The sequence below is a fragment of the Ranitomeya imitator genome, chromosome 3 (genome assembly GCF_032444005.1).
Source record: "Ranitomeya imitator isolate aRanImi1 chromosome 3, aRanImi1.pri, whole genome shotgun sequence".
Taxonomy (NCBI): Eukaryota; Metazoa; Chordata; class Amphibia; order Anura; family Dendrobatidae; genus Ranitomeya; species Ranitomeya imitator.
Genome location: NC_091284.1, coordinates 75359019 through 75380236, shown reverse-complemented (window position 1 = coordinate 75380236; position 21218 = coordinate 75359019). Strand labels below are relative to the sequence as shown.

The 21218-nt window shown below is 40.2% G+C and overlaps 1 protein-coding gene across 2 annotated transcripts in view; it reads right to left on the bottom strand.

Annotated features, from left to right (window-relative positions):
- Positions 1–21218, bottom strand: part of EPHA3 (EPH receptor A3) — a 562283-nt gene that overhangs the window by 413926 nt on the left and 127139 nt on the right. For both annotated transcript variants that reach the window (XM_069760981.1, XM_069760980.1), the window contains exon 3: positions 1609–2269. In XM_069760981.1, the coding sequence (XP_069617082.1) occupies positions 1609–2269 (661 nt within the window). The remainder of the gene's footprint in view (positions 1–1608; positions 2270–21218) is intronic.

The window sequence follows — 21218 nt, the reverse complement described above, 5'->3', positions numbered from 1 at the left end:
TAGTAATATTAGTAGTTTGGCATGAAGAAAATGTTGACATGTTAAAAACTCTACTTTTCAATTGGTGGCTACCTAGGTCTTACAGAGAAGACTCTACTAGTCTAAAGTCTTCGTCTGACATCCATTGTGGTAAAAGAAAGATTTTAGGGCCCAAGATACAGGTGAGTTGTACAAAATCTGCAAATATTTCTATTGATTAATTGTTAAAGGGAACCTGTCACTCCCAAAATCGAAGGTGAGCTAAGCCCACCAGCATCAGGGGATTATCTACAGCATTCTGGAATGCTGTAGATAAGCCCCCGATGTATCCTGAAAGATGAGAAAAAGAGGTTAGATTATACTCACTCAGGGGCGGGCCCGGTCCAATGGGCGTCGCGGTCCGGCGCCTCCTATCTTCATCAGATGACGTCCTCTTCTTGTCTTCAAGCTGCTGCTCTGGCGCAGGCGTACTTTGTTTGCCCTGTTGAGGGCAGAGCAAAGTACTGCAGTGCGCAGGCGCTGGGCCTCTCTGACCTTTCCCGGCACCTGCGCACTGCAGTACTTTGCTCTGCCCTCAACAGGGCAAACAAAGTACGCCTGCGCCGGAGCCGCAGCATTAAGACAAGAAGAGGTCGTCATTGTAAGAAGATGGGAGGCCCCGGATCGGACCGCAACACCCATCAGATCAGACCGCCGACACAGGTGAGTATAATCTAACCTCTCTTTCTCATCTTTCAGGATAAATTGGGGACTTATCTACAGCATTACAGAATGTTGTAGATAAGAACCCTGATGCTGGTGGGCTTAGCTCACCTTCAATTTTGAGGGTGACAGGTTTCCTTTAAAGTTAATTTTACCTATAATGACCTAGAACAGAATGAATTTATAAAAAAAAGTGGTTCCTTACTGGTGTAAAACTACAAAATCCGATCGTACTCACCCTTGCTGGGACCAGTGTCGTCTCTCCGCTATTACTTAATTTTAGTGTTTTGGCTGAAGTAGTAATGCCACATCGATAGCTCACATCACTTCTGCAGCCAATCTTCGACCTCAGTAGCTTGCGCCATCTACATCTGTAGAGTTGCTAAACTCAGTGATTGGCTGCAGTGGTGATACGTGCTGCTGACGTGACCTCGCCGCTGTAGCCAAATCAATGAGAGAGAAGCATCAGTGAAGAACCAGAGTTGGACCAAGGAAAAGTGAGTAATATCTGTAATTTTGTTATTTTAAATGAGCACTATCATTTGGGGATCACGTTTTAAAAGTGGACAGCCCCATCAATATATGTACACCCAAAACAGTATTAAAAGAAAATTACCCCATTTAGAAAATTAGTTTTGGAACCACCTCCAGCCAAGTGTCATGACTGAGCTAAATGCAGCTTATCAAATTTTTGAAGTCAATGTTATCAAAAGCAATACAAGAAGAAATGGCATCAAGTGAGAAGGTATAAGACAAGACCAACCATGGGCACTTCAATCGTAAACATATTTAACTGCCTTTCCGGGCTTGACTGGCACATTGTTCTATAAAGTGTTACAAATATTGGTCATCAATAGAAAGCATTTGAGTTCCCTCAGTCAATGGATAAAAAACATTCTACTAAATAATCAAGTGACTCATTATTACCTTGACAAGTAAAACCTCTTTCTTCATAGCCAGGGTTGCAAAGACACTTTCCGATGGGCACGAGCCATTCTCCTTCAGTGCTGCAGTACATTTTGGGTGGATCTTCCTCTTTGGAATGGTTGACACAAGAACCTCTCACCTCCACAAGAGAATGGGAGTCCATAGGTACAGTGTCTGGAAACATGGCTAAATTCTTCACAGTGAAAGGACACTTTTTGTAATATACCCGCACAGATACTAAGGCAACGCAGGCACCAACATCCTGAAAGGCCAGATAAAGTCCTTTCTTACTGATAGGCCCCACTTCTCGAACCTCAGTGTTCAGTTTCAGAATTCGATCTCCAAGGTCCATCTGGGTGAAGCTTTCGTCAGCTGCAATTGTGTCAATCTTTGTAAACTGATGCTCCCTAAACTTGACCCCATGATCCTCATCTGACTCCAGGTAATAAAGGTTAAATGTTTCTTTACAAGTTCCCAGTACAAGTGGGATGCTGTTGCAGTCTCGTAATGTGAACTTTAGCTCGACATAAATCTTTTGAGCTGCGTTGCGGGGAATCCAGTTTGTCCTAAGCCAGTTGTTTTGATTGTGGTCCATAACATTGCAAACCTGATAGGTTCTTATCGGAGTGTAGTGTTCATCAACTCCACTAATTTCTTCCCACTGAAAGAAAAACAAAGTGGGAAAACTAAACATTAGTAAATGAGAATATAAAATCCTGATTGTGAAGCACATCTGAATATAAGCTTTTGTTGTAAATGGGAGACCAATCTTATTATACTTGCTTATATAGCATCATCGTACTCTATAGCGCTCTGGGGCTCACAAGCTAAATTCCCTATCATCATGTATTTGCAGTGTGGAAGGAAACTGGAGAATCCGGAAGAAACCCAAGCAAACATGGGGAGAACATACAAACTCCTTGCAGATGTGAGTGGTTGACCTGTTGCAGAAGGGAAGTGCCTCAAAATGTACATATACATAAGGAAATATATATATATATATATATATATATATATATATACACACATATATATATTGCATGTTAGTCCATGTATTTGTATATATGTATATGTATAATGACCCATAGGTATTCCAAATCAATAATGCCCCTTCTGTATATTGCCACAGTGTGGTTGCTGAGGGTAGAGGAGGAGGGAAGACAATAGGGATGTCCAGTCAACTGCTGAAAAACATAATCAGCTAGGAATGAACCTTAACCAGTGGGTGGGGAATAATACACTAGACTGACATCATTTCCTCTCACCTAAAACTGGACACTTCCTTTGGCTGCTGGACATAAAACCCCAGCTCTGCCCACATGCGCTCTCTTATTCCACTGGCATTACGAGGAGCATACCTGGCTGAGTTTCCACTTACCACCTGATCCACTGTAACTTGTGTACCCTTACTTTAACCCCCCTAGCCTTAACCCCTTGTTGGATATTTAGATATATCGGTATATATGGGGAGAGTTAGTTTTTTTTTACTCTCCAGATTAAGTGTAAATATATATGTATGTAGTAGACTTCTGTGTGTGCAATAAATATTCTTTATTAGTACACGGTTTTGTCTTGGTTAGAGCAGCATACAGTATAAGGAGTCACTAAGTTGTATTTTAATTGTTGCTAGTCAAAGTGGACATTAATAATTAATACACAGACCTCAACAGAGGTGTAGGACTCTCCCCCCTAGGAACTCGTCTTTTAACACCTGTTGTATTTGAAGAATAGAGATCAGTCAACGTCTGATCTTCAGAATAGATTTGTGAAAGTATATCATGGCATGAACTAAGGAGATTTCTGAGGACCCAAAAGAAAATATGTTGATGCTCACCGGGTTCGAAAAGGTTACAACACCATCTCTACAGAGTTTGGACTCAAAAGTTAGATTGACTTTCCTCCATTTGTAGACAATTCAATCTCAGCCTAGCGTGAGAGGTCCAAGGATCTCAGCACTCACAGCAGTGATAAAAAGATGAGGTGCGTAGGGATCTGAGAGGTGAGCAGTAAAAAGAGTAGAAATATTTTTCAGATTTCATAGTTAATATGCACTGGGGTTGGTTGGTAGATACCTCAGAGCATAATAAGGGATATTCAATATGCAGAGAATCACTTTGCTGCAAATCGATTTTCCTAAGAAAATCCACGTGATCTGATGAATTTGGATTCTAGTTTAGAACTCTCTATTTGGTTCTCTTTATCAACTTTGAGTGCTTTTGTGAAAATCTGATGTCGTTTTAGGTCAAATTTAAGCAGAAAAAATTATGAATGGTTCACAAACTTTCAAACAGCACTATGTCATATGACACAATAAGAATTTTATCAAGCCCCATTTATAATGATTCCGACAATCAATGGCTCACCTAGGAGCAGTGATAGAAGAACATCCCCATTATATACTGCTGTACTCAGATACTACAAGGTAGGACAGAGTCTCTACAGATCTATATTAGAGGGCTTCTATATTAGAGGGTGATAAGTTACTGATCAGTGGATCACTGTCACCTGGGACCTGCACCGATTGTCAAAATGGGTAATTTTTATCCCCATTAAGAAAATGGAGTTGCAATTTGGACAAAAGTACACAGCTCCATTCATTCTCTATTAGGCTGAAGAAAAAAACTGAGTGCAACACTTGGAAGCCCAATAGGAAATTAATGGAGCGCCAAACATGCACACTATTGCTCTATTCTAACAAGGATAAAAGTTCATCATCAGGGGTAAAACTCTCTCACTCTGTTAGGGCTAGCGGAACACACCGAGTAGAAATAGATATTTATTATAAATGGTGCGTTCGCAGCCCGGGGTCCATCGTGCAGGAAGAACCTGCCGCTAGTAAGACGGACTATATGGCGGTACTAAAAGTATACACGCACGGGTTAACTTCACCCTGCGTGAAGGAAGCGATCCTGTTGAGTCACAGGACCGCGGTACCGCACATAGAGCGCAAGCAAGGAGTCAGCGAACTCAACCCCAACACAGGATTGAAGTCCGATTAGACCACTTGCTGGCACAACACCGCAACTGGGTGTGTAAGGAAACTATTAAAACAGTATGTAAAGGCACGAGAGTGCATGCAGTGCCGCACTGACGAACGCCACTAACCACCCAGGCTTGGGTAAGGAAAGCACAGAGGAAGCGCACGGCGCCGTACAGGCGGTCACAGCAAATAGACGCTGTTATGTGTGTAACGTGCTGTTGGATAAGTCGGGCGCTAGATAGCAAACATACACCTTCCGCGAACAGTCATCCAATAGGGAGAGTATTTTAAAGAGCGACTTTCACACACAACACACACACATATTATCAAGACAATACTAGCGCATGGCCGTGCGGTCATGCGCAGTTTATATAGTTGCAGCACAGGAAGCTGCTACTGAAGTTTTGCCCTTTCAGGACCTTCCTGGAGGACCAATGGAATGTGCTGCAGTACCTGAGCATGTGACCCTCGATCTCCAACGGGAGATCTTGCCCTGGGCATGCTCAGTGTGTGCAAATAAGGACTTAGTCCCAGAGAAGCCCGCTCGCCGCAGATCAGTGCAGGGTACAACAGGAGAGCCAGAAAAGGCAACAGTAACCCTTTGCACAGAATCAGTCCCAGCAAGACGCTGGGAGCGACGCCTCCGCTGAGCAGGCCCCACTGCGGCCGGTACAGAATGGGAGACCGCAGCAGACACGGATCGAGATTCCCCCTGTGCAGCAGAGGAAACTCGACTCCTAACACACTCATGTGGGTTTCAGCGCTCTAAGGGTGCTTTCAAATTGTGCTTATCTTCTAAGAAATTGTATGTCGACCGTTCCAATGATTTGCTCCAATGTGATGCACAGGTGTACCTGGGTCAGCAGAGAGGTATCCGACTTACAAAATGAGTGTCCATTCTTGCACATACAGGGTTCAAAATGGGGAAACCAAATATTTGACTTCATTATTCATGATGAGATATTTCCTTTATTTGGGAATTGGGTGTCAACAGGAAGTATAGAACTCAGTCCCGCACCAAGATCAAATTTTGCCTTAATAGGTGATAGTTTGTTGATCGATGAGTATTTGGGTGTTTTCACATTGCACTTATCCCGTCAGGGCTTGTGTTTGAACACCCCCACAAAATGGGATTCAGATGTATGCGATAACAGGGCCATAAACTATAATGGTGTCGGCAAAACCTATGTGCCCTTTGTTGTGCATCATTTTTCGGGTGTATATGCCTACTGGAGGTGGGTACCCCGACGTAGAAGCATCCTAACACTCATCGATCAGCAAGTTATCACCTATTAAGGCGCAAATTGCCTCTTCAGAGAAAAAGAGGACTTAAACTCTATAGCGCCACCTGTTGGAAGTAGCCTATTAAGGCAAAATTTGACCTTGGTACGGGACCGAGTTCGGTACTACCTGGACTTGTTGATACCCAATTCCCAAACAAAGGAAATGTTTCACTATTTATAAATCAAAGATTTAGTTTCCCCAGTACTGGAATTGGAATTACCACAAATTTACTGCGGTTTTTGTGCGGATTGCACCTGCGGTTTTACACCTGCGGATTCCTATTGAGGAGCAGGTGTAAATCGCTGCAGTATCCACACCAAGAATTGACATGCTGCGGAATATAAACCGCTGCGTTTCCGCACGTTTTTTCCCGCAGCACGTGCACTGCGGATTTTATTTTCCATAGGTTTACTGCTGCAAATCCGCAGTGTCAAATCCGCTGCGGATCTGCAGCAAAATCCCCAATGTGTGCACATAGCCTAAGTCGGCTACCACGTTGGTGACCCAGGTACATGGGAGCAATTCATTTGGAATGATAGAAATAAAATTTCGCTTCAAGGGAAATGAATAGTTGTCTATGCCCGGATGTGGCAGCTAATCACTAGATGGAGAAAATCTGGACTCTTAATGAAAGTGATTTCATCAGCAATTTAGTGCATTAAAAGGTTTTACAAAAACTAAATGTGGAAAAGAATTTTAGCTTCACAGAATATATTTTTGCATTTTGGTTGTTTGAAGGGTGGTGCGTTATGTTCCATTTATTTAACAAAAAATACATCTCTGGCTTTGTCCAGATAAAAAGAGGTGAGGTCAGACCTAATCTATGACCATACAGGTAACTTTATGATGCTCCAATATGTAAATGATCATTACATTTGCAAATAACATAAAATTCATACAACGTTGCGTTTTCTTCAAAAAATGAAATACTAAAAGAGCCAACTTTCTCAGCTGCATCTTCCTGTGCAGCAATGCCTTCTCAGTTACATTAGGATACAAAGTCCCATTGAGACGAACCATTCTTTTCAGTTACCATGATTAATCATTTGGTTTGACCTTGTCAAAAAGAAAAAAAATACAATATGGTTTCAGCGACTGGGTCCCCAAGAGCTTGGGGAGTAATGTTGATGTGACATGTTGGCTGCTTTGAGTCTGAAAAACAATGTGATGTAAGATGTGAGGCTACTTAACACAAGTCCAGGCAAGTATTCTATATTTCACAATTTTACTGCTGCGCTTGTATTGACTGGATTTTGCCCGCGATCTACAGCAGCTGTAATTAAATGACCAAATAATAGAATGTTATTCACTACAGATTACAAGCTGCTCTTCAGTTTCATTAATCGTGTGTTCTTCGAAAAATTTAAAAATGTGTATTCCAAACTAAACACCGAGCCTCAGCACCGGCATGGAATTAGGAATTACCCCAGCCATTAACACAAAGTGAATTATTTCAGGAAATTATAGCATATGACAAGTCAACTGATTGTTATAATTACAACATATTAGAGAATGATTCTTAATACCTTTTCATTGTCTCTAAAATTGAATTAGGAAGTTATCTTTTCATAACTATCAGTATTTTTGATGCTCATGTTTCTCATTTGAACCACATCATACAGTTATGGACCCAGGTGAAAATTTCACTTTGCTTTTTCTTCAGGGTTTATTCATACTGTCTTGATTTTAATGCAATTTTTGTTAATAAACATGGAGCCAATCACACCACGGCATTGTAGAATCTTAACACTGCATTTTAATTTTTACAATGTGGTATATGGCCTATTTCGCATTCGTTAGTGAGTTTATAATTATAGGAAAACGCAGCAAAACATCACTTTTTCTTTAAGTTGTTTTTTTTCTACATGGAAACCACATTGATACCCCATGGATGTGACTGCAAAGTGCTGATGGGCTTCTTTGACAGCTATGAGGCCCAACAATGTCCTCCAGGTCAACTGTTTGTTTTCTTTTGTTAAACCCTCCAATTCCACCAAAAAAAAAACAATAAAAAAAATAAAAAATAAAAAAGTTGTATGAATGCGAAAATGACACCAATCAGAACTCAGTTGTCTTACAGATCTGTTGGGATCTTTTGAGTAAAGCAAAAAAAATAAAAATTGTTATAAAGTGGATTTTTCAAAATGAAAAGAAAAAACATGAGACCTTAAAAATTTTGGCATAGTTGTGATCACAACGAACCACAGAAGAAAGTTATCAAGTAATTTAAACTTCATAAAAATAAACAAAAAAAATAAACAAAAAAAATGTCAGAATTGCTTTGATTCAAAATTATTTTCAATTTAAGTCAAATTAGTGAAAATAAAACACAACACAATGGCTATTTTGTCAAAAAAAAAAAACCACTGTGGCTTCTGAAATGTGGAAATGAAAAAGACAAACACCAAAAATTACTACCCGAGGCCAAGTCCATAAAGAGAAGCCATCATTAGAAAATTACCCACTGTTCAAGTCAGAAATGTATTTTTTTCTATAATAATTGATATGTAATTTTTACATACCACAATCTTTATTAAAAAAAAAATATAGAAATCATGAGATTTTCACACTGCCACTGGGGCTTTTTTAGGCTCATACTTCTAGGCTTTTTTTCAGGCTCATTATCATCAGAGGCAGGATTAGTATAGCAAGTAACGGCTCTATACAGATAATAACAAACAATCCACCAATCACAGTAGTGGATCTCACAGCTGAACTTGCTCCTCCTCCCTTCACAGTGACCTTTGCACACCCTCATTAGATGCTTCAATAAAAAGTTGGGTTCACAACATTGTGGCTAGTGTACATGTGTTGTTTCCTGAAACAACACGAACTTAGAGTCTAAAAATTGCAATATTTCTATTTTGAATTTTTATTACAGATTGTGATATGGAAAAAATATTGCTAAAAATTAAAAAAAAAAATAGATTTATATAAAAAAAAAATATTTAAAGAATAGGTCATTTTCTGATATTTTCCCTTTAATGGGTTAAAGGCTTAAAAGGTGCTAATACCTGACCTCAAAATGATCAGTAACATAATCCAAGCCAAAGGCCATTCTTACAAAGTGCTTCTGATACAAAAAAAAAAAAAAAATGTGACAAACTACAAGTTTCCACCAAATCCCGACTATTGTCTTCTATTCACAGTTGCGGAAAGTATTTGAAAGTTACGAATGCTGGGAGCTGAATAGAGATGGAAACACCAGCAGCTGGCTTTGTTCAAGATGGCAGCTTTCCAAATCCCAAACGTCTTATTTGTATACAGTGATATCTTGCCAGCTGTTTAATATTCGTAGCTAATAAATGTAATCGAGAGGACTAAGTTGGAGGATTTCTTTAAAGTACGTCCTCAAAAGGGATTCATTTTTGCTAATGCACGCATTAAAAAATAAAAGCTAGAGCGAGTGGTAAATAGACGCTATAAATTACGTGCTTCTTTGTAGAACATTTGTGGGTTGGGTATAAGGAAGGAGAAGGGATTTAAAAAGAGACTGGCACAAAATAGAGCGGAATTAAATTCTATCCTTTATGTGGATCACATTATACAGAGGAGACAGTTATATTTTATCAAAAATGTATATTTATATGGGTATTTCCAGCATACACATTTATTGCATATATATGACCCTTTAAATTAGTAAAACTGTTCCCTGAACTACAATTCTCCTGTTAGGTGGCATCAGAAATTGATAGCATATCACAAGAACATGCCATCTTTAGAGGGGTTGTCCACTACTGTACAATCGCCTTCTTAAAAGGATATTCTCAAGTAGATCAATCTGTGGAATATGGAATAATTTCATAATTTCTGGGTGTCTGACCGCAACCACTAAAACTCCAGACTCTTCACTTTGGAGACTTGTCCTTAAGGAATTATTTTTGCCATCTCCAGGGCTGATCCGGGTATTTCTTCTTCAGTAGATCTCCAGAAACCTGTTCAGGCCCTCAGAGATATACTGATGCCTCCACAGATCCTGAGAATACGGGCTCTGCACAGTTCCAGCAGAATGGAGTAATGTAATTGTTACACCACTGAGTATTCATCTTATATTGTTTCAGAGCCTGGACCATTGTAGGTTTGTCTGGTACTCTAGCGTGCCAATCCAATTTAGGTCTTAAAATTTTAGGGCCAACTTTCTACACATACTACCTTCAGTACATTCAGACGTAAGTTCTCTAAGCCCAACATGCAAAATCCAGTCATTGTCTTTAAAGAACCAGTATAGAAATAAGTATGTGATACAATAGAAAAGCAGAACTTAATATTTGGTACAGAAACCTTTGTTTGCAATTACATATGTCAAACATAAAACATTGCCTGAAGTTCTTGACCAAGTTTGCACACACTGCTGCAGGGATTTTGGCCCACTCCTCCATACAGATCTTCTCCAGATCTTTCAGGTTTCGGGGCAGTCGCTGGGCAACATTAAGTTTCAGCTCCCGCCAAAGCTTTTCTATTAGGTTCAGGTCTGGAACCTGTCTAGTCCGGTCCAGGACTCTGAAATGCATCTTACAGAGACAATCCTTATTTGCCCTGGCTGGGTGTTTCAAGTCATTGTCATGATGGAAGACCCAGCCATGACCAATCTTCAATGCAATCACTGAGGGAAGGAGGTTGTTGGCCAAAATCTGTCGATATATGACCCCATCCATCCTCCCTTCAACCCAGTGAAGTAGTCCTGTCCTGTTTGCAGAAAAGCACCCCCAAAGTATGTTTCCCTCACCATGTTGCATGGTTAGAACAGGGTTCTTGGGTTAGAACATGGCATGAGGAGTTGATACCAAAAAGTTTTATTTTGGTCTCATCTGACAACATGACCTTCTCCCATGCCTCCTCTGGATCATCCAGTTGGTCATTGGTGAACTTCAAACAGGTCTGGGCATGTGCTGACGTAAGAAGGGGGACCTTGTGTGCCCTGCAGGGTTTTAATCCATGACGACTTAGTGTGTTACTAACGGTAATGTTTGAGACTGTGTTCCCAGCTCTCTTTAGGTAATTGACCAGGTCCTCTTATGTAGTTCTGGGCTGATTTTTGACCTTTATTATAACCATCCTTACCCCACAAGGTGAGATCTTGTATGGAGCCCTAGACCAAGGAAGATTGACAGTCATCTTGTGTTTCTTTCATTTTCTAATAATTGTGTCAACAGGTGTTGCATTCTCACCAATCTGCTTATTGTCCTGTAGCCCATCCCAGCCTTGTGTAGGGCTACAATGTTGTCCCTGGTGTCCTTAGACAACTCTTTAGTCTTGGCCATGGTGGAGAGGTTGGAATGTGATTGAGTGTGTGGACAGGTGTCTTTTATACAGGTAATGATTTCAAACAGGTGCAATTAATACAAGTAATAAAAGCAGAGTAGAAGGCTTCTTAGGGCTCCTTCTCACTTGCGTGAAATACGTCCGAGTCTCGAAGGTTAAAACCCAGCTCTGCCGCTGGCACTCCAGAGCGGAGCGTGCGGCCGCACAGCAATACATGGAGCTGCACGCTCCGCTCCCAAGTGTCGGTGGCAGAGCCGGGTGTTACCATGCGAGACTCGGACGTATTTCACGCAAGTGAGAAGGAGCCCTAAAAGAAAAACTAGCAGGTCTGTGAGAGACAGAATTCTAGCCGGTTGGTAGGTGATCAAACACTCATTTCATGCAATAAAATGCAGTTTTAATTATTTAAAAATCATACAATATGATTTTCAGATTTTTTTTATTTTTAGATTCTATCTCTCACAGTTGAAGTGTACCTAGAATCAAAATAAGACCTCTCAATTCTTTATAGGTGGGAAAACTTGCGAAATCAGAAGGTATCAAATACTTATTTTCCCCACTGTATTATAGCCATTATATTATATAGCACTGTTCTACCTTCTACCAAGCTAATTCTTCTCTTTTCTATTAGGTTTATGACAGCAAATGATTAAAAATTGACTAGCTGAATCCTTCCAAGCTGTATGTGGAAACAGGAGGTCTAATTTCCCTGCATGAGTCATAAGTCACTGCAAAAGTCCCTGGCAGGATGGAGGAGCGGAGTAGCTGAGTCAGGAGTTGAAGAGGAAAATGATTCATGCAGGCAAAAGAGAAGAATTAGTTGGGTAGAAAAACAAAATGAGCAATTGTAAGTACACAGTGCCTTATAATATGATGACTGCAATATATTCAGAGGATAAAAACTTTGATGGGAGGACGAGGCTTGTTTAAGTACATCTTCTAATACTGCATTATATTGTATGTAGTTCTTAGTGTTTGCCCTGCAGCAGGCGATTCTGGCGCTTTATAATCTGTTACTATGAATAACCGAAAGCATAATAAATCAATCCCATATGATACGTATAAAGAAAACAGAGAAGCCAACCGATCTATTGAAAAGAGCACGATTAATTAAAACTTTGCCAAATCCTGCACATTGGTAATTAAAACACAAGAAATGTGTAAAATATGACATAACTTTTGAATTTTCATAGCTAGAGGCACCTGCCAAAATCCACAAGACATATGCAAAAGTGTGACATTTTTTTCTCTGTGTTTGTCTCACATTTCGGTCTTATGCAAATGTGTCTGTTTAATTCACCGCTACGGCTATACAGGATTTACACATCTATACACTTTTTTCCCATTACATTCTGAAAAATGAGAATCCCAAGGCCATGTGCACAAGTTCAGTATTTTATATCAGTATTGACTGCCGGTCAATTTCCGATACATACCGAATCCGATATATTGGCAAAGCATGCTATTTTTTCAAGTCTGTAATTTCCAGAGAGCACAACGTAAAGGGAACACTAAGGCTACGCTCACACGTTGAGAATTTGACAGTATTTGACATCAGCATTTGTAAACCAAAACCAGGAGTGGGACAATCAGAAGAAAAGTATAATAGAAACACGTCACCACTTCTGTATTATTCACCCACTCCTGTTTTTGGCTTACAAACATTGATGTAAAATACTGACCAAATACTGAACATGTGGACGTGGCCTCATTGTGTTATTAGGATCTATGGAGAAACCGATGAGGGTTTCCACAATTCTCAAGACACGATGCTTAGACATATTGATAGGTGCAATTTATAGACTATGAGCCATTGCTCGGTCATTAAATGGTTGGAATGAACTCCACCCTGGATTCATTAGGTATTAATTTTTATTAGATAATTCTTGGAATAGAGGATATTATTTGTGGATTTGTTAAATGTTCCCTTTGTCAAAACGTTGTGATTTTTCTGTACAAATAGTTAGCAAAAGAAGGACGTCTTGTACCCTGGTTCCTGGATTCCGGTATAGATCGGAAATTGACTTGCAGTGCAGATTTTCAAATCTACGGAAAGTCAATTCGTGGCTCAGATTTTCACTGAGTATTTTACCACTTTCAATGTAGCAGAGATAAAATTCAAAGGTGAATATTCAACAAAATTGAGGACAATTTGTGGACATTCCCATGCAAGGAAAGCTAAGTACCAGTATTAGATGTCAGGCAGAAGCTGCAAAAGCAAACAAGATTTTGAGATGTATAAAAAGAGAAATAATATCCTGTGATGTCAATGTATTGTTTCCCCTATACAAATCACTTGTGTGAGGTCACATCTGGAATATGGGATCCAGTTTTGGGCTCCACTTTTTATAAAAGATATTCAGAAGTTAGAGTCAGTTCAAAGACGGGTAACTAGATTATTATGAGGGATGGAAGGTCTCTCATGATGAAATGTTGGAACATTTGGGTTTATTTAGTTTCGAATAAAGATACCTCAGAGGGCATCTCATTTATATGTATAAATATATGTGTGGCCAGTACATAACACTGGCACATGACTTATTCCGTCCAACGACTGTCCTGAGGACTAGGCGGCACTTATTACGGGTGGAAGAAAGGTGATTCTGACAGCTAAAGAGGAAAGGGTTCTTTATAGTTAGAGCAGTCAGACTGCGGAATGCCAGATGGTAAGAGGTAGTAATGACAGACACTGTAACAGCATTTATAAAAGATCTGAAAGATTTACTCAGTAAACATAACATTGAGGTTTATAAATACTGATAGACAATGTATAACTGGTGGAGAAAGGTTGAATTTGAGGGACCTGATTTTTTTACAACCTATATAACTATCTAACTATGTTTTTTTTTTTCTATTTGAATACAAGTTGGTGCAGAATCAATGGGGCAGAAAGAAGGGTTTAAGAATATTAGGAATTTGTATTTACAAATATCGTTAATAGTACAACATGGTCTATAGCGGAATATTGTTAATAGTACAACATGGTCTATAGTGGGCACACATATATGTAATAATGGGGATTTATAAATAGTATTACAAAAATAAGGAGCCAACCAAAAGGTGTTAACTGTACAAAATTTAAAAACATGGGTACATGGCATTATTTAGTGCAATTTGCTAGGCATATTGGACACATTTCTCCCTTGCATCACCTTTTGTCTGAGACATATATGTGCCAATGCTTTGGACCGAGAGTGCAAATATAATATTGGCGCGCTATAACCCACTTTTAAACACATTTCTTTCATCTATGATGTCACCGTGCCTGCAATGGCCATAGACAAAGCCCACACACTCAGTCAGGACCTCCATCTTCATGTAGCGTGCTGGGGCATGAAACACAAGTACCTCGCCCATGGCTACCACCTCACACCACATTACATATACCCAAGGCATAGAGCTACATGGAGGCACCAAACAAAAGAACACTGAATGCCTACGGTTCCATATTGAGCCACAAAGACTCCATGTGATCCTATATATTCTGCGTGAATTAAGCCATGTCATGTGCATGAGACCTTAGTAGAATCATGATTATATTCCAATATTTCATTTTTCAAATGACTTAAAATAACAGAGAGCCAATCTGCAATATCTCATCGGTAATGTTGATTTTAATAGCATTGGGACAAGCTGGCATTATTACATGCCAGGTGCTGTTAAGTGGAGTCTTCCCAAGTATAATTGAAAAGCTCTTAAAAATTAATAGGTGCAATATAAACATTATGTTTATAGGAATATTAATAAAACATTCACGCTTCCAACAACTACGCTACATAAATAAGTCAATCTGTTCAATGATGTGATTCAGACTCTCACCATTTGGAGATATAAAATATCCACCATATGTACCGATCTTAACGGTTTCATCACTAGCCAATACTGTAAGTTTACACGCAGTTGTATAATCTTTTCCGCTATATCTAGGAGGTCACGACTTGTCTTTCCTCCTGGTACTCCTGGTGTTCTGGTATGACATTGATTTGATCCTTTGCATTAAGTGTTTGAAATTATAATTACAAATAGTCAAAGAGCCGACAGCTTTGCTAGTGATGAGATTAAGCTGCCACATGCGTTTGATAACCATAAATTAACACCTTACGGAACGCACAGCTTGGGAGATTGTGAAAAAAAAACAAGAGTACTTAGTATGCAAGAAAATGCAAACCCAGGGAGGAAGTTTGAGGGTGTTTTTCACAACATTCCCCAAGATGTAATTATTTGGGAGACTCATCTACAATGCAGTCATAAAAAACCACAAAATACTTGTACATAGGGTCTAAAGTGTTTTATGATATAGTTGGGTTGATGACGTGGATTTTATAAATATCTTTAGAGAGGAAGGAGGATGGTGATAGATGCTTAAATTAAGAACACTTAATTATGCTGTCAGTCATCTTTAGAATCTGGGCAAGGGCATCTCGTGAAAATACATGACTCAGTGCATTTCGAGTGAGCATGAAATTAATCTTGTACAAATATGTGAATCACTATGGTGAGTCCTCTTTGATATCATGGTCTGACATTGAATGTTGTTTCTATGGAATTTTACATTGACACTGAGGCTAATGATAAAACAGACCCATCATATGTGAATAAAATCCAAGAAACAAACATTTCTAAGAAAGAAACAGGAGAACACAGAAAATGTAGAATTTAAGTTCTGGACTAGTGATGGGAGAACCCGGACAGTAAAGTTTGGGGGCCGTACCAAACACCTACTTTTCGGGTTCGGCACCCTGAACATCGGGTTATTCTCATGCTGTCATCTGCGCGAGAAACACTGGTGGCTTTGATTGGTGGTAAGATCATTACAGCCAGTCAGAGAGCTGTGGTTCATCTGGCAGCCAAGCAGCTGTGACCGGCGGTTCAACATATAATACTCCCATTAGCCTATGCCTGCTGCCTCTAATAACAGCGAGCGCAGGTGCCAATGATGGCAGTATTCATCAGCCGGCACCTGCACTATAAATAAAAAAAAAAATGAAGTGGGGTCTTTTTTTTTTTATTTATTATAACCACCATAGCAAACCTGGCAGCAGGGGGATGCATCGCTCAGCTGCCAGCTTTATCATGGCATGTTATCAAGAATAGAGGGGTCCACAACCCGTTTCATTGGAATTATTTAAAAAATGGAGTGGGATCCCCCCCATTTTTGACATTTTTTGATAAGGGGCCATGGATATTGACCGAATAGTCTGGGGACACTAATGCCCCATCAACTAATCAAAGGTCTCATTTTCATATCATGAACGGACTTTAGAAATATTTTTTCTAAAGATCCGTTTATGTGTCTAATGTAATATAGGGACTGTTAGACAGAGTATTTACATAGGCAGACACAACTGATGGTAGTTCTGGGGGCACGAGGGACCTAGCAGGTTCTTTTTAATTGTTACTCTTGGACTCAGCCATTTAAATTCTATGAAGGCAGGATATAGATGAGTGGCTGTCTAGCTCCTTTGGTGATGCTTATCTCTAGTGAGAAAATATTATAGCACAAGAAAAATCTAACTTATGTAAGGTATAACTCCTTCAACAGATCAAGGGTCTACCAGACCTTAGAAAGCTAAAGGGGTTATCTGGGTCTATCTTGTATTTTTACAAAGTAGCAGCTAACTACCTGCCAGTTCTGTCCGGCGTCGATCTCTGCTGCCGCAGAGCTGCTATAGACTGCTCCTACCCATGATTCTCTGGTTACCATTGATGTAAAATCAACAGAGCAGCAGCTTCTCTTCCATTGGCAGTGTGTGACTGTCGATGTCATGCTGATTGACAGCCGTCTCCCCGCTGTCTGACTGTGGTGAGCCGGCTGTCATTCAGCATGACGCTAGAAATCACACCCTGCTGACAAAGCAGCTCCGTAGAGAAAGAGTTGGACTGGTGATTTGGAGCAGCTGAAATGCTGCCAGGAGAAGTTGGTGACCGCTCTAATCCGGAACCGTGTAGAACAGGCAGGTAGTTACCAACTACCTGTCTGTTACTTTTTAGGCCTATAGTAAAAAAAAAAAAAAATAATAATCCTTACCAACTTCTTTACAGGGGTTGTCTGTGACTTTAATAGTGATTACCTACCCTTAGGATAGGTAATTATAGCAGAGTAGTGGAAATCCAATTTACAGAACTGATCCAATCAAATGTTTGAATGGGTGGCGGTGCACCGGAAGTGGCACAGTACACTGTATATGGGCTGTGAATGCTATTGCGGCTTCAGAATTTTGAAAAGAAGTCATGGTGGAATGAGAATATTTAAATCGCTGGTATTTTTAGGCACAGTATATTACAGGAGGTTTGTAAAAGCAAGGGGCATGTAAATAATCTGAAAAAAAAAAAAGATTTATAATGTACGGAATTAACAAGCAAAAGCAGTTTATGCTCTTTCATTCACTGAATATAGGTAAGAAGGAGACAAGATAGAAATTGCAATATACAGATATATTTTACAAAACAAAATATTAATAAAAAATAGAAATGACAACATTTATTGAAGCTAAATTTCATCTTTGAGATCTGCCATTATGAGTATGGATGATATCTATCAACACTTTTATATTAAAGACTGGAGTTTTTAATTTTACTATCTACATTCTAATATTTTTCAAAAAAAGAAGGAAACCTTTTTCACCTAACTCATAAGACCACAGAAAACATGGCATGTACTATACAAATTGTACGGAATTGAAGTCTAAGACCACACACCTCTGTCTTACTTGGCCGACAGCTATTCTTTTCATCTCCCACGGACACAAGCATGCCCAGTTTGCTCGAAAAGGCATATGTTTTCAACATGGAGAGGGCAGAAAGCAGATGACAAAATCCTTCTCCTTAAGGGAGTTTGTCAGGGTAAAATGAATGTGTGAAACTAAACACTTTTCCATGTAGGGAAGCTTTCCCGAACTTTTTCCCCCCAAATCTGTTGGGTTTATGCTCAGAAACAAGCCTATATGTTGTATGCAAATTATAAACTTCTTTATATCTAACTTTTGAACTAGACTAATGACATTAGCTCATATTTGTATTGATACAGTATATCAAAACAGAAACTATCTGAAATTGTTGTATAATACTTCATTATAAAGTTCATTTCATTACAGCTGGACAATCCTTTAAGTCTTGATTACCTTGATATAAATTATAAGGTTGCATTTTTATATCAAAGTTATCAATTTTAGTTCAGTTCAACAGAACTACTAAAATATGGCACATGGCAAAACTGTGTACACAGAGCCTCTAAAGAGGCGCTACCCTCAGTGTCGCCATATGGTGCATCCATATGGTAGTGTCTTATACAGTGGGGCAAAAAAGTATTTAGTCAGTCAGCAATAGTGCAAGTTCCACCACTTAAAAAGATGAGAGGCGTCTGTAATTTACATCATAGGTAGACCTCAACTATGGGAGACAAACTGAGAAAAAAAAATCCAGAAAATCATATTGTCTGTTTTTTTAACAATTTATTTGCATATTATGGTGGAAAATAAGTATTTGGTCAGAAACAAAATTTCATTTCAATACTTTGTAATATATCCTTTGTTGGCAATGACAGAGGTCAAACGTTTTCTGTAAGTCTTCACAAGGTTGCCACACACTGTTGTTGGTATGTTGGCCCATTCCTCCATGCAGATCTCCTCTAGGGCAGTGATGTTTTTGGCTTTTCGCTTGGCAACATGGAATTTCAACTCCCTCCAAAGGTTTTCTATAGGGTTGAGATCTGGAGACTGGCTAGGCCACTCCAGGACCTTGAAATGCTTCTTACAAAGCCACTCCTTCGTTGCCCTGGCGGTGTGCTTTGGATCATTGTCATGTTGAAAGACCCAGCCACGTTTCATCTTCAATGCCCTTGCTGATGGAAGGAGGTTTGCACTCAAAATCTCACGATACATGGCCCCATTCATTCTGTCATGTACCCGGATCAGTCGTCCTGGCCCCTTTGCAGAGAAACAGCCCCAAAGCATGATGTTTCCACCACCATGCTTTACAGCAGGTATGGTGTTTGATGGATGCAACTCAGTATTCTTTTTCCTCCAAACACGACAAGTTGTGTTTCTACCAAACAGTTCCAGTTTGGTATCATCAGACCATAGGACATTCTCCCAAAACTCCTCTGGATCATCCAAATGCTCTCTAGCAAACTTCAGACGGGCCCGGACATGTACTGGCTTAAGCAGTGGGACACGTCTGGCACTGCAGGATCTGAGTCCATGGTGACGTAGTGTGTTACTTATGGTAGGCCTTGTTACATTGGTCCCAGCTCTCTGCAGTTCATTCACTAGGTCCCCCCGCGTGGTTCTGGGATTTTTGCTCACCGTTCTTGTGATCATTCTGACCCCACGGGGTGGGATTTTGCGTGGAGCCCCAGATCGAGGGAGATTATCAGTGGTCTTGTATGTCATCCATTTTCTAATTATTGCTCCCACTGTTGATTTCTTCACTCCAAGCTGGTTGGCTATTGCAGATTCAGCCTTCCCAGCCTGGTGCAGGGCTACAATTTTGTTTCTGGTGTCCTTTGACAGCTCTTTGGTCTTCACCATAGTGGAGTTTGGAGTCAGACTGTTTGAGGGTGTGCACAGGTGTCTTTTTATACTGATAAGTTTAAACAGGTGCCATTACTACAGGTAATGAGTGGAGGAAAGAGGAGACTCTTAAAGAAGAAGTTACAGGTCTGTGAGAGCCAGAAATCTTGATTGTTTGTTTCTGACCAAATACTTATTTCCCACCATAATATGCAAATAAATTGTTAAAAAAACAGACAACGTGATTTTCTGGATTTTTTTTTCTCAGTTTGTCTCCCATAGTTGAGGTCTACCTATGATGTAAATTACAGACGCCTCTCATCTTTTTAAGTGGTGGAACTTGCACCATTGCTGACTGACTAAATACTTTTTTGCCCCACTGTAGATGCATTCTTCCCTAAAACCTATACTGCATCTGTTGGTAAGGTGGATGATTTGGATATGAGTAGGTGCATCCATATTGCCTGGGTGTAAAAAGAAGTCTACAGTGACAATGTAAATGTCCGTTTACAATATCCAAAAGGCGGCACTAAATGACCATTGATCATCTACTTGTTTGCTGATTGGTGTTCATTCAATAGTCTGTCTACACAGACGAACCATAATTGAGATGTTCCCTGCACGATTTGTAATAATTCCTCAGTGTACACAGACTGCAAGTCATTTTTGTCTCGACAGCACAGGTCCACAGGTTCACATAGGACAATGTGCTGCCGAGAACAACGATCTTTTGGGCAAAACCCTTATTCTCTGGCTGAAATGAACGCTTGGTTTGCCCAAAAGATCATTGTTCTCGGCAGTACTGTACATCATTCCGTGTGAATCAGTAGACCCGAGCTGCCGAGCACAATGATCTTTTGGAAATACCAAACGTTCATTTAACCCAAAGAATAAGGGTTTTGCTTGTCCATCAGGTGATCCATAGCCTGTTTACACTGCAGGATTATCTGAAAAAGATAACAGTTCACTGCACACTTAAGCTTTAGTCACACTAAACGACTTACCAACGATCACGACCAGCGATACGACCTGGCCATGATCGTTGGTAAGTCGTTGTGTGGTCGCTGGGGAGCTGTCACACAGACAGCTCTCTCCAGCGACCAATGATCAGGGGAACGACTTCGGCATCGTTGAAACTGTCTACAACGATGCCAAAGTCCCCCTGCAGCACCCAGGTAACCAGGGTAAACATCGGGTTACTAAGTGCAGGGCCGCGCTTACTAACCCGATATTTACCCTGGTTACCACTGTAAAAGTAAAAAAAAAAAAAAAAAACACTACATACTCACATTCTGATGTCTGTCACATCCCCCGCCGGCGTCCACAGGGTTGAAACTGCTTTCGGCAAGAGCGCCGCTAATGCACGCGCTGCTGCCGAGAGCTTCCCTGCACTGTGTCAGCGCCGGCAGGAACAACGGTGACATCACCACTGTGCTCTGCTTTACGGCCGGCGCTGACACATTAGCAGCGCTCCTGCCGAAAGCAGTTTTAACCCTGTGGACGCCGGGGGACGCGACAGACATCAGAATGTGAGTATGTACTGTTTTTTTTTTTTACTTTTACAATGGTAACCA